Genomic DNA, 18,248 nt, shown 5'->3' on the forward strand with positions numbered 1-18,248 from the left:
AGACCACTATTGTAATAACCTCTAGTAATGATACTCTGGTAAAGGCAGAGCTGGAGTGTACAATCAAACCAAGTTAGTCTTAGAAAACTTGGAATAATTTTATCATTTCTCTTTTATTACTGTATTTCAGGTAATCAGTATCTGTTTTTACCACCAAATCGTTATATCTTCCATGGCGCTGAGGTATATTCAGACTCTGAAGATGACGTGTTATCCTCTAGTTCTTGTGGCAGTAACAGTGATAGTGGAACATGCCAGAGTCCAAGTTTAGAAGAACACTTGGAGGATGAAAGTGAGATTGAAGAATTTTACAATGGTTTGGAAGATGATGCTGATGTTAATGAGAGAGCTGGAGGAACTGGATTTGGAGTTGATGGAGGTGATCAAGAGGCAGTGAATGAAGCTATATCCATGAAACAGGAAGCAACAGACATTAACTATCCATCAAACAAATCATAATGTGATAGTTGTCCAGGTACAGGAATTGTTCCACCAGCATTAGAGACTTTAGCATGTCAAAAGGAATATTTACTTGTGAATTCTACAGAGCAAGGAAACCGGAAAGGTGTAATATTTATAGACTGGTAAAATAAGATTGTTTTTTCATGGGTAATTTTTAACTTCTTATTTCTGTACTTGTACACTCAACACTAACTTTTTTTAAAAGAAGGGTACTAAGTATCTTTAGTCATCTGTTGGTCAAGACTTTCTTTTAAAAAAGTTCATTTGTATGATACATCCGTTATGTATATATAATTTTGTTCTTGCCCAGTGAGTTTCAACATTTTAAAGTTTTCAAAAAGCCATTGGAATGTTAATGTAAAGGGAACAGCTTATCTAGACCAAAGAATGGTATTTTCACACTTTTCTTTGTAACATTGAATAGTTTGAACTCCTCAAATGTCTGTTCTGCTAAACTTTTGATTCTTTATTAGCACAATTACCTATTTTTAAACACTGGCATTTTCCAAAACTTGTGGCAGCTAACTTTTTAAAAATCTCGTAACATGCAGTGTGTGTAGAAGGAAGTCAACAACATGTGGAAGAGCACTCAGTTGTCTTTGCTTTTTAAAGTAAGACTTGGTGCTAAGAATTTCAGGAATATTGTATTGTTGAAATGAAGATGGCTTTTGTACTTCCTGTGGACATGTAATGATGTCTATATTGGCTCCTAAAACTAACCTGAAAAACAACAAATAAATGCTTTGGAAATGTTTCAATTGCTTTAGAAACAGTGGTGCCTGCCTGGGTACCCTTAGTTACAAGAATATTTGCCATTGTTGTTTAAATACCTATCACTGTGGTAGAGCTTGCATTGATTCTTTCCCACAAGTATTAAACTGCCAAGATGTGAATATGCAAAGCCCTTATGAATCTATAATAATGGTACTTCAACTGGGAATAGTGTAATATTTTGGACTGCTGCTTTTCTTTTCCACTAATGAGGAGAGCAACAGGCCCCTGATTACAGTTCCAAAGTACTAAGATGTTAATTATAACTCAGCCAGTAAGTACATGTCTCCTGTTGGGAGGATTTGGTGTAATAGACACCAAACTGCTAGCCTAGTACTATGGAGACGAACATGATGTAACTTGTAATAGAATAGTTAATGAAGTTAGTTCCTGTAACACCTTTATTTAAAAGCTTAGCCTGCCTTAAAGCTAGAGATCAAAATTTCTCAGCTGCAGAAGCTTCTAGCCTTTCAAAAAAAAGTTCATACTTTATAAAATTGCACAGAGCAATTTTTTTCCAGACCTTTTCCCCACATTATTCCCAAATTATAAAGTATTCCTATGTTGCTTTAGTATTTATTACAATTTTTAAAAAGGGTTTGAAATATAGCTGTTCTTTAAGCATAAAATACCCAGCTAGGACCATTATTGCCAGAGAGAAAAATTTTATGGAATGGCCATTTCCCTACCTAAAAAGTGTTTCAGTCTGAATTTATTTGGCTACACTAAAGAATGCAGTATATTTAGTTTCCCATTTGCATGATGTGTGTTTGTGCTATAGATAATATTTTGAATTGAAAAATTTGTTTTAAATTATTTTTACAGTGAAGACTGTTTTCAGCTCTTTTTATATTGTACATAGTCTTTTATGTAATCTACTGGCATATGTTTTGTAGACTGTTTAATGACTGGATATCTTCCTCCAACTTTTGAAATACAAAACCAGTGTTTTATACTTGTACACTGTTTTAAAGTCTATTAAAATGGTCATTTGGCTTTTTTCTGTTAACTTACATTGTTCAAGATATAAAGTTTAAAAGTCTTACAGAATTTGTATAGTTTTCAGGGCACTGTGAAGATGCTTCCTTCTCACATTTCATTTAATTTACAAGAGTCTAACCAGAATGCTACTGAAGGAAACACTCGTAGTGGTGGTTGTAGTGGTTGGCGCATCACCACCAAAAGTTTCAAAGCTGATCTTTTTTAAAAATTTATATTTATTTATGAGAGGCAAAGTGAATAGGGGAAGGGCAAAGAGAGAACGGGACACAAAATCTGAAGCAGGCTCCAGGCTCTGAGCTAGCAGTCAGCACAGAGCCCAACGTGGGGCTCAAACCCACAAACTGTGAGATGACCCAAGCCAAAGTCAGGCGCTTAACCAACTGAACCACCCAGGCACCCCTCAAAACTATTATTTCAATTCTAGGCCCAGGAGCCTTTGTTAGGTGAAAGGTGGGAGAGAGGCAAGGCAGGGTCTAAGAATAACTTAAAGACTTGAGATAGGCTCAGGACTTACTTTGGGATTAGGGGGGGAGTAGAGAATAGTGGAAATGTAGGGAACTCAAGAGAGTGTATGTGCTATAAGAGCCAGGTTATCTGTGAAGTGCAGGTAACACAAATCTTAACATAGGAACATGTGTGCAAAACATTACTGCAGACCGTAGTCCGTCCAAGTTCTTGAGGAACAAAGTACTATTCAAGAAGCCAGAAATAGGCCCCTCAGAAAACGGGATGAATAAAGCCTTGACTGGCAGTTTCTTGCTCTCAGGTCTCCTGCCTTCCTCACCAGCAAACTTTCAAAGTGAATTTATATTTTTTTATTTTAAAAAATTGTTCTTTTTACATTTATTTTTGAGGGACAGAGAGGGAGGCACAGAATCCGAAGCAGGCTCCAGGCTCTGAGCTGTCAGCCCAGAGCCTGATGCAGGGCTTGAACCCACGAACCGTGAGATCACAACCTGAGCCGAAGCCGGACACTCAACCGACTGAGCCACCCAGGCGCCCCTCAAAGTCAATTTAAAATACTACTCTGCCCTGGTATGTCCTGTTTGCACTAAAAAAATTACCTGTAAAATCTCAATTACAAGGAAACAGCAACTTGATTCTCTATATCCACAAAAGGGAAAGGTGTAGTTCACACCTTAAAAAGTGGTTGTGTGGTCAAGTACTTAAGCTAAATACATGTTTTGACAACTGCTAATTTTAAGCCTTGTATTCAAAACTATTCCAAGTCTCCTTGGTTAATGCAGTGTAATTTCAGTGGTTGTATTACCCTAATTTACACACGATGGTTTAATTAGCATTGTTCATGGTTTCTATAAGTACGCATTCAATCAATACCGTTTTATATCATCCATTACTAAGCATTATTTGGGAAGTTTTATTTGAAAGCAGTCTTAATTCCTGGACTTGTAACCTAGAAGGGAAGCATGTTGCATGCATACCCTAACCTTTCCTCTCCTCCAAAATGAACAAAGGATAGAGCCTTAAGCTAGGATTGCTAGCAGAAATAGGGAGAAATGGTCAAGTAACTTTTAATAATGTATGTACGTGCGTAACCTGGGCATCAGCTACTTTAGGTCTGGCAACACAGGAAGGAAAAGAGTTTCAGCCTTATCCAAATTAAGCCTTGTACTGTTGTGCAGGCACCTAGAATAAGATGCCAGATCCTTGTTAAGATACTTGTTCAATGAACTCCATCCTGTATTAGTCCAAAGTAGCCATTTCACAGATCAGCTACGTAGCATAGAAGTTACTGAAGAAAAAAAAAAAATCACCTGACAACCCGCAAGAAATGGGCACACACTGGGGGTGCCTGGGTGGCTCAGTTGGTTAAGCATCTGACTCAGGGTCATGATCTCATGGTTTGAGAGTTCAGGTCCCCCATCGGGATCTCTGCTGAGCCGGCTTCGAATCTTCTGTCCCTCCTGTCTGCCTCTCCCCCACTCAAGCTCTTGTCTCTCTCTCAAAATAAATAAATAAAAAAGAAATGAATGCACCTGGAAATGGAAGAATTTTCACAGGAAAGAGTGCTACTTTGAGCTAAATTATCATATATGAAAATGCTGTTTAAGGGCTTCCATCTATATTTTAAACACCTATGGCTTAACAGTAGATGTTTTTAAGTTAAACTGAAATGTACAGGTCCACAATCCCTTCTCCAAAACCCTTGGACTCATTTGCATTTTGGAATTATGAACATTAAAGAATTTTTTTAAAGCACCCCACAGGGCTCTGAGGCAGCACCTAAGATCAAATTAAGTACTCAAACCTATTAATATCATCCTAGTAAAATGTACAAATAGTCCCATTTAATAGCCTCAACAATTCAAGTTTTGCTGCAAAATGAGATACATAATTTTTTTTCCAGAGTTGTTTTGGATTTTGGAATTAGAACTAAGAAAATTGGAGACCACTGTAAAACAATTTTGTGTGGGAATGGTAACACTCAATCCAAAATTCAGACTTTCTTCCTTGAGATACTTTGAATGTTATGAGAACCACTGAAAGGTTAAATATTAAACCAATAAATCTTTATTACTTAAACAATTTTCACGGCATTTTTTTAAAATAAATTTAAAAAATAAATATTTGCATTATAGCAGAAAGTCACATGTGTTGCATCAACTCACTGTTACAGTTAATCACAGGGGATAACTAAGCATCAGCACCATAAAACTGTGTTAAGATCTGTTTCTAAAAATTCAAGGAAAGAGTTCTAAAGCACTGAAAATTGTGACTAAACACCAAGCTGCAGCATATCAAAAGTTTTGATGTAACCCAGTAGTGGCTGGTTCTCAGAGTAGCCAGGTTCTATTCCTGGCAACTGCAGGACAAAGTTCTTCTAGTACTAAATATTTATTAAGCTTCCTGATTAAGCTCCCCTTTATTAGTATCATCTCCAGATTCACAAAAGGAAAGAACTACAAGTTATTTAAGTAATTCCTATCTGTAATTTAGTTCTGCACAAGGACATTTATTCTAGTTAAAAAGCAAAGATTGTTTCATCATGCTAATTTTTTGCTTTTATAGATTCTCAGAATAAGATTTAATCATAATTATTAATCCTTTTAAAAGCTCAGTTCAATTACAACCATAGAAACTGTACTGGTATCAGAACATAACTATTTTATTACAAAACTTAACATTATTTACAAAATGAAAAAATAATTGAATGACTATTGCAGGCCAAAGGTAAAGATTTTTCACTCAGTGAAGAAAAATTAAGCAACATTTCCATGCACTCACACACCAGATCATTTGTGAAATATGCAAACTCTTAAAATCCATGTTAGTAAAACTTCAATGTATTCACAATACTTCTGTGTTTATTGGAAGATGGCAAAAAAAAATCCATGGTTCTGTACAATAAGTTTAATATTAACAGTTCATTTTCCTTTTAGTATTTTTTGGCTTTCATGAATACTAATAGCACTGGATATTTTGCAAGTAAGAATTAGAATAGTACCTCTTGTCACCTTGTTGAATCCATCACCACAAGAAAAACACAATTCGTTTAATGCTTCTGCAATAAACTGATCAGTTATTTCCAAAGTTATATTAAACTGAAGCCTTCATTATGGTCAATTGCTTGAATCAGTTTAGAGCGTAGAGTTTCTTTTTCTGTATATTTTGGAAGATCCAGAAGATTAAAACAGGTATGGGAAACTGGGAGATATTCCTCGCCACCTCCTGTTGACTGGATGACTAGTTTTAGACTCTTCATACCAAGAATAGGAATGCGATCACTACCTGTCAAAAATACTACCAAGAAAAAAAATTATTCAGCCAACCACTTTTGTCAAAAGGATATAGAGTACTAAGCTATTTGGTACAGTCACCACTGAATTTATGGTAGCATGGTTTTTTGAGACCTGTGCATTATACATCCATACAATATGTTTTCTTTAAAATTGTAATCCTGGGGGGCGCCTGGAGGGCTCAGTCAGTTTAGCACCAACTTTGGCTCAGGTCACCATCTCACAGATCATGAGTTCAAGCCCCACGTTGGGCTCTGTGCTGACCGCTCAGAGTCTGGGGCCTGCTTCGGATCTGTATCTCTCTCTCTGTCCCTCCCCTGCTCACACTCTGTTTCTCATAAATAAATGTTTAAAAAAAAAAAAAAAGTGTTCCAGGGCACCCAGAATCTGACTTTGGCTCAAATCATGATCTCGTGGTTCATGAGTTTGAGCCCTGCATTGGGCTCTCTACTGTCAGTGCAGAGCCTGCTTTGGATCTTCCATCCCCCCTCTGTGCCCTTCCCCTGCTCGCACATCCTCTCAAAAGTATTTTTTAAAAAGGGTAATCTTGAGGCACCCTGGGTGGCTCAGCTGGTTAAGCATCCTACTCTTGGTTTTGGCTCAGATCATGATCTCACTGCTTGTGAGTTCAAGCCCTGCATTGGGCTCTGTGCAGAGAGGAGCCTGCTTTGAATTCTGTCTCACCCTCCCTCTCTGTTCTTCTCCAACTTGTGCTCTCTCAAAATAAACTTGAAACTCAAAGTCACTTGAAAATGGCTTGTCATCCTTAAAATATACAAAGTTTTACCAAATTTCTCATTTCAACTATCAAAAAGAGATTGACAAAATATTCCTAGCAATAGTAGGAGTATCTAAGGGAATACAAATTTCAAGTAGAATAAAAATTTAACACATGAAAGACACACAGAGCTTAGGTTATAAAAAAGCACAACATCCTGGAAAAGTTCTATTTTCTACAGGAATTCCCAAAGTTTTGACGTGTAAGCAAAAAGAAAAAGAAATGAAGACTGAACACTTAAAAACAAGCTATCCTCTAGAAACCTTTTAGATATTGTAAAAGGAATTACAGCCCCAGTTTATTGTAATCATTCATAGTGTTTTTCATTTGAAAGAATCAATTCTATTTTGGACGCAAGATGAATGTAGCTTTCAAAATAAGAAAAGACATGTAATGAAGAATGCAGGTCAACAATGTACTCTAACTGAAAATTAAAGGGCGCCTGGGTGGCTCAGTCGGTTAAGCGTCCGGTTTTGGCTCTGGTCATGATCTCACATTCGTGGGTTCGAGCCCCGCGTCAGGCTCTGTGCTGACAGCTCAGAGCCTGGAGCCTGTCTTCAGATTCTGTGTCTCCCGCTTTCTCTGATCCTTTCGTACTCACTCTGTCTCTCTCTCTCTCTCTCAAAATATAAATAAAACATTTTTTTAAAAATCACACATTAAAAAAAGTTAGAACAGTACCTTGGAATAATGCTAAAAGGAAAAACTTCAACAAAGTGAATCAATTACTCTATGAAAGTAAGTTTAATAGTTAATTCCATTTCCTATAACACACAGGACTAGTTAGAAATACTTACACAGAAATTGTTTTTTCTTCTCCAACGGCAATTCATGAAATACTTCCCAAAACATTTTTATCGTTGGATGTTCTGCCCAATACTCCCCTTTGTATTCTGTATTCTAAAAACAACATAATCTTCATTAATATTAAAGAATGTTAGTTTTGTCTTGAATCTGACAGGATTCTACAGGAATTCCCAAAGTTTTGACGTGTAAGCAAAAAGAAAAAGAAATGAAGACTGAACACTTAAAAACAAGCTATCCTCTAGAAACCTTTTAGATATTGTAAAAGGAATTACAGCCCCAGTTTATTGTAATCATTCATAGTGTTTTTCATTTGAAAAGCTAACACTGTCCAGGATTTTGACACTTGTGCAATTCGAGTGATTACCTCCTATTTCCTGGGCACTTTGCAAAATGGAACTGTTAGTTCTAGGGAAAGGCAAGAAAATGTTCCAGTCAGCAGAAATGAATCTCTGCCACTTCAAAGAACACAACAGGGTCGTAGTATCTTCAAAAGTAAATAAAGGATAAGTTAGAATTACTAAAATGTTAATGGATTATTAAAATTGAACAAGAAATTAGTTATCTGTGATAATTATAAAGTTCTTTTCCTATACTCAGGAGCAGAAATCAATTAGTTTACATTCTATCTTTCCTTTAAAAAAAAAAGTACTAAGAACAGTAATTTTCTATGGTAGTCAGTTTCCACAATGACTCCCAAGGATCTCTGCCTTCTGTCCTTCATGCCCTTGTATAGTCCTCTCCCACAGTGTATGGGCCTGACTCTATGATATCAGTATACTGCATATATGAGAAATACATGCCTTCTGGGGCTAGATCATAAAACACTCCGTAGCTGCAGTCTCTTTTTGATCATTCACTCTGGGGAGAGCCAGGTGTGAGGATACTCAGCCCTACGGAGCGGTCTTTGTGGTGAGACACTAGGCTTAGCCAACAGTCTTGTGAGTGAGCCATTTTGGAAGTGAATCTATCCTTAATCAAGCTTTTAGATGACTAAAGCACCAATCAATGTCTTAACTATATGTAACCTCATGAGAGATGCCTAAGTTAAAACCATCCAGGTAAAGCTATTCTGAATACCTGACCCACTGAAAATAAGTGAGAAAATAAATGTTCACTGTTACTTTTAAGCCACTAAATTTTGGGGTCATTTGCACCAATAGAGCTAATATACTTCTCCTTTAAAAAAAAAAAATACCAGTACTGGAGCCTTTGGGTGGCTCTGAGTGTCTGACTCTTGATTTCAACTCAGGTCATGATCGCACAGTTCATGGGATCAAGCCCCTCATCAAGTTCTGCAATGATAGAGCAGACCCTGCTTAGGGGGACTCTCTCTCTTTCCCATTCATTCTCTCTGCCCCTCTACTGCTAGTGTGGCCTCTCTTAAAAAAAAAAAAAGAAAAGGAAAAAGAAAAAAAGAAAAAGAAAAGAGAAAAGTTCCAGCACTAACAGCCAAAGGGGATTAGGGAGGAGACAGGGAATTTTCTTTTGGGGAGTGAGGGGCAGAGAGAAACAGACAGACACAGAATCTGAAGCAGGCTCCAGGCTCTTAGCTGTCAGCACAAAGCCTGACATGGGGCTCTAACTCATGGACTGCAAGATCATGACCTGAGCTGAAGTCTGACACCCAAGTGACTGAGCCACCCCGGGGGCCCCTGTGAAAGGAGTTAATATTACACTGTAAAGTCTTCTTTAAAATCCAGCCACAGCTGGCCTTAACTTTTAGTTCTTAGCAAGAATCTTCCAGCATCAAGGCCTTTGGACATACTGTTCATTCAGCCTAGACCACTTAGATACATCCTCCTTTTTTCTTTGTTCATCAGGCTAATTTCTATTTATCTTTAGGACTCAGATTAAATGTCACCAAATTCACTCAGTGATTCATTCAACATATATAAAGTTTTAGACAAAATTTGAAGCCTTGAGGAAACTGCAGTGAATCAAGGCCTTACTTGCCTTGTAGACTACCATCTACTGAGATGCTTTCCCAGATTTGTATAGCCTAGGTTAAGTTCCTCTTTCTATACCATTCACTGAACTCTTCTTCCTTAGATTCAACATAGTTAACTAATTTAATGTCCACTTTTCTTATTACAAGGTGAGAACATGTCTCAATCTTACTTACTGATGTCTCCCTAATCTCTTGCATAGTATTAGGTATCCCTAAGGGCTCAACAAATATTTACTAATGGTCTTCTTAAATTTTGGGCTCTATTTGTAGCCATGATTATCCCAATGACTGAACTCCTGAAGTCTACATGGTATTTTCTATTTACCTGTAAATAGGTTTGGAGAAAATGACTGAAGATCTAGCAATCAATTAATGGATTAATGAGTATGAACTATAGTCTGTGAGCATGTTAGTGGGAATGAAAAAAACACATGGCTCAAGTCTTTTCTTTTACCCTTTTTAATTAAAAAAAACCTCTAAACGGTTCTGGGAAATGTGTACACAGTTCTGATGAAGAAAGTAACATTTCAGGTCATAAATCCTAGTCACTGAAATTATCATGAATCAAATATACAATGGAAGAAACCAAAGCATATTAAGTACACTAAAATATACTAAAAAAAAAAAGCCATCTTACTAAATGAATATTTTTATCAATTGTATCTTCAGACACAGTTTTAAGTACTTCCTGAGTGCTCTTCTAGGCTCTGGGAAAAGAGCAGTGAACAGAGAGACAAAAACCCTGTTTTCATGGTGCTTACATTGTTGTATGGGGGGCGGGGTTAGCAACAGACAGTAAAGACAATTAAGTAAAATTCGTAGTAAGTCAAATTCAAAGAGAATATAAAGCAGGGAAGGACGACAAGAGTGGGGGTGTCTGCACACATCTCCGCAGAGGTCTCTGAGAAGGTATAAAGACAGGAAGTAAGAGCAAGAAGCATTTGGAATTATCAAAGTAAAAAGAGTTCCAGGCACAGGGAATAGCTAAACAGAAAGCCCTCAAGACTGGTTCAGCAAAGAGGTCATAAAGGCTGAAGCAATGCCAGGGAGAGGAAGAACGACATGAGATGCGGCAGAAAGGACAAACTGTATGGGGCGCAAAGTGTGGCTGGAGGCCATGACATCATTTTAATTTTAGACTGACTGGAGGTGGAATCCATTTCCCCTGGGGTCTCCTTAAAGTCAGTATAGCTTTCTTCTCTTTAGGAGATCAATTTACCCCCCAAAATAAATCTTCAATCTCCTTCCTGGAGGATTTGAATAGGCTACCAACCGTCCTCAGTTCCACCTGGTTACCCAGATTGTGCAGATTCTCTAGAGTTGTCTCCCAGGTAGGAGAGAGAAGGGGGGGTGGGGAGGGAGTCTACAATTCTTTAAATTAGCTTTGAAGTAACTATTGCTTTTAGCCTAACCACACAACCTGCCACTACAGTAACACGATGTACCAATTCCTGAGCCTTTTAAAATTTCTATGGTGTGAAATGAGTGGTCTCTTAAAAACCTTTGTCCCTCAGGAGGCTTAGAATTCAATTTTCTTTGCTCTGTCATTCACCAACTCATCACGTATTTTCCATCTGCCAAAACTATTTTTTTCTCTTGTTCATGATGCTTTTATATTTTTTGTCTGCGTATTCCTATTTTTATTCCTTTATTATCATTGTAGTGAGGTTTTGGAAAGGAGCAAACGTGTATGTTCAACTAGAAGTCCTATTCTTAAAATTAAAACATTTATTCCCTAAATTATTACACAGTAAAATTGACTTTTTTTCTGGCGTGGGGACAGTTAGACTTGTGTACCTACCACAACAATCAGGACACTGAACACTCCATCACCCCGAGAACTCTCCCGCGCTACTGTCTGCAGTCACATACCCAGCTTGTTTTCAAACACGTCACAAACGTGGAATCCTATGGTACGTGGCCCTTGAGACTGGCTTCTTCACTCTGCACACAGACCAAAGTGTCGTCCCAGGTGCTGCACGTGTCAGCAGTGCGTCCCTTCCTATTGCTCAGCAGGGTCCTACCGCATGAATGGACCCTAGGTTGCTTTACTCGTTCACTCACTGAAGGACATCTGGGCTACTTCTAGTTTTTGACATGTTTGCAGAATTTTAAAACCATAATTTAAAAAATTGTGGTTAAACACCTGTAACAAAGTTTACCATCTTAACCCTTTTTCAAGTGTACAGTTTGGTAGCACGAAGTCCATTCATACTGTTACCCAAACATCACCACCATCCGTCTCCAGAACTCTTCATTTCGCTAAACTCAAACTCTAAACAGTAACATTCCACACCCCCTTATTTACAGATTTTGTGTGAACACAACTTAGTCCCCAGGAGTGGAACTACTAGCTTTGTAGGAAGTGCATACTGAACTGTGCAAGAAAATGCCAAACTCTTTCCAAAGTTGCTGGACCATCTGTATTCCCACCAGCAGTACATGCGCTACCAACGGTTTGTACCCTTGTTAGACTTAGTACTGTATTTGTTAAATGTTAGCTAACTTAATAGGTACATACCATCAAACTATTAATGCAAAAATTATATCAGAGGTTCCTGGATTACAAAGATGGAAAAATTTATAGGTCAAACTTGTATATATCTTTCTCAAAGCTTCTCTAACCTAGCACTTTTTATTCAATGTTTATCTGAAGAAAAATCTGAAATTTATTTGTATAGAAGAAAAAAGTTGTTTAAAAATTCCCTATCTTCTCCCCAAAGATCTCCTTATTGGCCAACACTAATAATGGAGAACATAAGTTTTACTTATTCTCTGCAAAAAAATTTAGTATTGAGAGTAATCAGGAAAAAAAAGAAACAAAGGTGTTAATGCAAATATTTTTCATAATGGTTTTCCTATGATTGGGCAGAATGAAAACTCAGTTTTAGCTGGGATTTCTGTCTGACCTCTGTCATAAATGACATTTTTCCATATGAAAACTACCAATACCACAAATACAAAAATGCTATCTAATTCATATACAACTAAAATTGTATTCATTGTGGAGTAGGAAGTGTATAGTGCTTTCCTATAAATGACAGTAATAAATAGTGTAAAATGGAAAATAAAGAGGACAATTTTTCTATCAGTAAACCATATTTTCCTTTTGCTTTTCCATCAAAACAATTTCAAAGATTTGTTTTCCCCTACCTTTTCCAGTTCCTTCCAATCATAATTTGTATTTCCGATAACCATTGCTTGTAGTTCATTTGGCTGGAAGAGCTGAAGGACCTTTCCTCCACAGACCTTATGAAAGCCCGCGTGAAAAGCATCAAACAAGGAAGCCACTGATTTATTGAATATGTAATCCACATAAGCATCAACAAACTCTTGCCTAGAAATGAAAACGCACACACGGCACAGAACATAAAAATCATTTTTTATGGAGAATAGAAATGTAGTCTTATGAAAAGTTTTGAGTGTTCCTGTACTTTTTGCTACTTATCTATAAAACTGAGAAAGTATGAGCAGGATTCTAAGTGGGAAAAGCCTTTTCATTTTTAAATGTTTATTTTTGAGAGAGAGAGAAAGAGCATGAGCGAGGGAGGGGTATAGAGACAGAGGGAGACACAGAATCTGAAGCAGGTTTCAGGCTCTGAGCTGACAGCACAGAGGCTCAAACCCATGAACCACAAGATCATGACCTGAGTCACCCAGTCACAAAGTCTTTATGGAGAAGTTTATTACTCTTTCTGTACAAAAATCCACTGTCTAGGAGGCATGTAGACTTTATCTATCATTCATGGCCTAATTAGGCTATTCCAAGGTGAAACGTCATTTACTAATGGGAGGAATGATGATGCAAATATCTATCAAAATAATTTCTAAATATTCAGATTATTGAAATTTATATGCACCACTTCACATGTATCCCTAAAAAGGGTCATGTGTTAAAAATATAAAGTGCTAAGAAATGAGAGCTTTGGGATTCAGACTATTTGACAGAATAGTCTATCTGTTTTGCATTGGATTTCAAGGAATTTAAAAACAAAATTTATTTTATTTTTATTATTTTAAGTAGGCTCTATGCCCAATGTGTGACTTGAACTCAACACCCCTAAGAGTCACATGGTCTACTGATTAAGCCAGCCAGGCACTGCAACAAAATTTATTTTAAAAACCAAGTATCTCAGGCTCCTGGTGGCTCAGTCAGTTAAGTGACTGACTCTTGATTTCGGCTCATGTCATGAGATCAACTCCACATTGGACATGGAGTTTGCTGAGATCCTCTCTCCTTCTGCCCCTCTCCCTGCTCACTGCACTTTCTCTCTCTTAGAAATTGATCAATCAATACACCCCAAAGGGTTATTAAGCACTCTTTTAAGATAATAATTAAAAGTAGTAATTACAAATGTCATTTCTTTTCAAAAGTATGTGCATGTACATATATGTACATACACATATATATACAAACACTTCTCTTGCTTTTTCCTGCCTGTTATAATACAAAGTCCCTTTACTCTGGAATTAGCATTACAGCTTTATTCAATTTGTTCTGTTACCCACAAACATTTTATGCAGCTATCTGGTCAAACAATGAGAATGGGTACCAGGTGGATTTCAATATTTTAAATTCCAGTCTTCCAAATTCAAAATTCTACAAATGGGAATACTAGCAAATTTAATTATCTAGAGATAATCTTCTTAGCAATTATAAAAAAAATCTCAAAGTGAATTTATAAACAAAAAAAAGGTTAAAGGGGGCCATTATAAAACATAAAATTGGAAGGGCCTAAGGAAAAATCAATAACATATACTATTAGGTTCTGATAAAAAGAGACAGGTAATTCTGTCATACATAATTTTACAATTCATCTCATTAGAAAGTGAAATTCATCTGTACTAGAAATTTATCTAAACTAAGCACAAAAGGCTAAATTGTTTTACGTGCTAATATTTTTGTCTTCAACACTTTCATTAACTAGCACTGGTAGTACAAAGACAAAAATTCAACTAAATTAAAAAACATAAATATTTTAAATGTAGGCTAAAAACCTTTCTGAAGCAGTTTTTCAAAACCAAGATTTTTTAAAGGATAATTAGAAAGACCTAAATATTTTCACATTATTTTAAAAAGTTTTATTTTTATCAAAGTAAGACATATACATAGTTTAAAATGTCAAATAGTAATAATCCTAACAGCCAACATTTACTGAGCACGTTCGTGTGCTAGGTACTATTATACGTATCTTAATATTATTGCCTCATTTAATCCTCAAAATAACCCCATGAAATAGGGGTTACCATTTAATCACCCCATTTTACAGAAAAGAAAACTGAGGCATGGAGACATTGACTAATTTACCTACGGTTACATTGTTACTAAGTAGCAGAAACAGGATTAGAACCATTTGAATAAAGTCCCTAGCAACAACCAATAAGCTTAGTTTTGTCTAAGAATTATACCACCATAGAAGAGAACAAAACAGTTCTGTCTTGTCACTTTCCATCAGAAATTCCTGATATCTGAAGGCAAATAAACTTTTTGCTATTACTTCTAATATTTATCTTCAAATTTCAACATGGTTATGTTATTCCTTAGTTTTCAATTTTAAATATAATCTAATTTTCTATTTTAAATACAGTCTAACGAACTAAGTACCTATTGTGAAAGGTGAGGATTTTTATTTAATTGCCCCACTCTGTTTCCCCAAAGCTCCCATTATAACAATTTTCGGCTCACTCTTCACTGTTAACATTTTTATGATTATAAATATTACTCACAATTAGGCTGGAGTATTTTATTACTTGCCTTTCCTTAAAAAGAACTTTTGCGTGGGGCACCTGGGTGGCTCAGTCGATTAAGCATCCGACTTTGGCTCAGGTCATAATCTCACGGTCCATGGATTTGAGCTCCGTGTCATGCGCTTATACTGACAGCTTAGAACCTGGAGCCTGTTTCTGCTTCTGTCTCCCTCCCTCTGCCCCTCTCCCACTTGCCTGTCTCTCTCTCTCAAAAATTATAAACATTAAAAAATATATAAAAACCTAAAAGAACTTTTGCTTCCCTTAATTTGCTACTTCATCCCTAATTTCAACAGAATCAATCTCCTTAGAATCATTCAAATATGTAAGGGCACATCAGCTGCATTTTTCTCCTAGAGAGAGTCCTCCTGGAGCCTTCCATCCTCTAGACCTAACCCACTTTGGCTGCTTCTTCCTAAACCTTCTACACACTGCTGTCTCTGCAGAAGGAATCCTCTGCCTCTCTTCTATATTGGATTGTATTTTTTTGGATCCTGTGTTTTTCTCTTTCTTGGTTTAATTCCTTGTTTTGGCAGAACACATCCTCATATAACTTCCTGAGAAAAATGCATTGGAAGTAGATTCTCTGAGACTCTGGATACATGAAAGTGTTTTTATATAAACTGACATGCTGGATAGTTTTGATACAAAATTCTAAGTTAAAAAATCATTTTCTCCCAGAATTTTGATCACCTAGCTTTAGTGTTGTTCTTTAGAAGTCTGAGGTTATTCTGATTATTTTTTGTATATGGTCAGTATACTTTTTTTCCTGGAAGGTTTTAGGAATCATTATTCCCCTGGGATTTTGAAAATGCTCTTTTGCCTCGGTATGTCTTTTTGTTTTTTTTTTTTTTTTAAACTTTCCATGCCTTCAATTTTAAAGGCATGTCTTTTAAGAAAGCATTTCATTCCATTCTGGCAAGTTTTTCGGTACCATTTCTTTGACAAATGCCTTTCTGTAATTTTTTTTCTCAATTTTTAATTCAACGTTCTTGAATTTTAAATCAATAATTTTTAATCCATGTAGATCCATTATCATTTTGAGAATACTGATTTCATTTTCTTTGGAAGTTTTTCTTCGTCCTTCATTGTTTCTGTTTCCTTGGCATTCTTTTTGACAGTTTTGGTTTTTCCTTAACTGTCCATCGATCTTTGGCTATCCATTCATACTTAAAAGTGAGGCAGTTTACCCAAAGAATCCTCCAATACACAGTATCAAGGAGGGGGAACTGTAGACTCAATCTACTTGTTTTCAGTTCTGACTCTTACCCCTGGCTGTGCCTAACAGTACTCAAATCCAAAGTGCCCCACCCCTCCATTGCCCCTTTCAAAATATCTAAAGTCCCTGTAGTTCAATCTCTCCAGAAGATAAATTTCCACTCTTCTGCCTGGGCCAGAAAGGGGAAGTTGCCAGGCTATTGTAGTGCTAATGAAAATGGGTTAATGGGTTTTGGACTGCTTTTTATAACAGCAATTTATTTTCAGCATTCCCCTAAGCCCAATACACTTTCTAACACTTTTATACTCAATGCCTGAGCCTCAGTTCAGCAACATAAAAACTGGCTGCCTTCTTGGCTCCTTCCAGCCCATCTTATGTTGCAGCTTTCTCTGGTTGACCAGTTAGTTACTCCTGTTCTCTAGCTTTCAAAAATGGATTTAGTGTTGTCTCCTTTCCCTTCTCTTTATTTTGGTTATAATCTTTCATCTCTTTAATTAATGTCGTAAAGGGATTTCAGGAGCAAAAAGCAGTCACTTCCTTACTAACCATTCAAAAAGTTTTATATGAGTAAAACTTTAAGACTGTTGACAGGTTTCTACATACAGAAGAAAATGCCTATGGAATCTTTATTACTACCACTGATACTGCTATAATTCACTTACCGATTTTGTTTGTTAACAGCTGTGTCTGCACCATTTAGAACCAGCTCTTTCACTTCTGTTGCACCAAAGTTTTCAACTGTGATCTATTAATTTAAATTTTTAAAAAAAGTCAATGTCAGACTCAAAGCTTATTAGATTTTAATAACCTATTATTATAGTCTACCTTTCTCTCACTAAATATAAGAATAAAGCTGAGGTAAAATTCTGCTACTACCATAAGCTTATTTGTGAATTCTAAATAAAGCCACAACTAGAAGTTTTCATCCTCTGTAGTACTGTGAAACCCTACTGTGACTAACTACAAATTACCAAATGTTTGGTCAGTTAAGAACAGGAAACAGAGTATTTATTATGTGTAAAACTTCAAAACAATCACTATAGGAGTAAAATATCAGAAAGGAAGTTTTCTTTGCACATGTGACAGAATACAAGAGTCAAAATGTATGAAGCCTAGACCCACCATGCTCTTCTCACATTACAAGCTCCTACTCCTATACTCCTGTCTTGTTTGCATTCTTGATCACAAGTGGTTTTTCCAGTATGCAAGATTTGGTTTATAAAGATAGCTAGTTATTTTGAAGCTTTTTATTTGCTTTACTAGTCTGCTAATTTTCCTATAAATATTACCATTCCCACCTCTGTATCTTTTCTCCTTCTATTCCCTCTTTTTGAAATATTATCCTCTTCTACGAAAACATCTTTTTTTTAGTACCTGCTATCTACAAAACATTATGGTGGGGCTGAGATGATAATAGATGAATAAATTCCTGCTGTGGAGTTTACTATCTAGTTAAGGAGGACAAATGTGTTATATAAGCAACTTCTTAAAATAAATGCTACAATAGAGACATGAACAAAATGCTATCAAACCACAGAGGAAAGAACACTCACTTCTAACTGGATAAAGTATGAAAGACCTTGAGGAAGAAATGTCCTTTACAAAGCATCAGAAGGGTGAGTAGGGCTCTCAAAGATTGAGAAGGGATGTAATTTCTCACTAATTCTGAAAATGTATGGCCCTAAAAAATAGGAAGATGAAGTACGTGAGAGAATATTGTGTGAGATGATAAAACTTGTTATTAATGGCGGGATA

At 36.4% G+C, this 18,248-nt stretch overlaps 2 protein-coding genes across 10 annotated transcripts in view; one reads left to right on the plus strand and one right to left on the minus strand.

Moving 5' to 3' along the window:
* Window positions 1-2,242, plus strand: part of SIRT1 (sirtuin 1) — a 60,204-nt gene extending 57,962 nt beyond the window's left edge. For all 3 annotated transcript variants that reach the window (XM_029931760.1, XM_029931762.1, XM_029931761.1), the window contains one exon: window positions 131-2,242. In XM_029931760.1, coding sequence (XP_029787620.1) covers window positions 131-459 — 329 coding nt within the window. In that variant the 3' untranslated portion in view covers window positions 460-2,242. The remainder of the gene's footprint in view (window positions 1-130) is intronic.
* A 2,502-nt stretch (window positions 2,243-4,744) lies between these two features.
* HERC4 (HECT and RLD domain containing E3 ubiquitin protein ligase 4) overlaps window positions 4,745-18,248 on the minus strand; it is a 137,251-nt gene continuing 123,747 nt past the window's right edge. For 6 of the 7 annotated variants that reach the window (XM_029931764.1, XM_029931766.1, XM_029931763.1 and 3 more), the window contains 4 exons: window positions 17,156-17,238; window positions 12,680-12,863; window positions 7,569-7,671; window positions 4,745-5,997 (listed from right to left, as the gene is read on the minus strand). In XM_029931764.1, the coding sequence (XP_029787624.1) occupies window positions 5,789-5,997; window positions 7,569-7,671; window positions 12,680-12,863; window positions 17,156-17,238 (579 nt within the window). In that variant the 3' untranslated portion in view covers window positions 4,745-5,788. Of the gene's footprint in view, window positions 5,998-7,568; window positions 7,672-7,942; window positions 8,063-12,679; window positions 12,864-17,155; window positions 17,239-18,248 lie in introns of those variants that run through there. The other variant, XR_003905535.1, reaches the window with a different exon arrangement.

Source organism: Suricata suricatta, chromosome 2, assembly GCF_006229205.1.
Source record: "Suricata suricatta isolate VVHF042 chromosome 2, meerkat_22Aug2017_6uvM2_HiC, whole genome shotgun sequence".
In the NCBI taxonomy this organism is placed as follows: Eukaryota; Metazoa; Chordata; class Mammalia; order Carnivora; family Herpestidae; genus Suricata; species Suricata suricatta.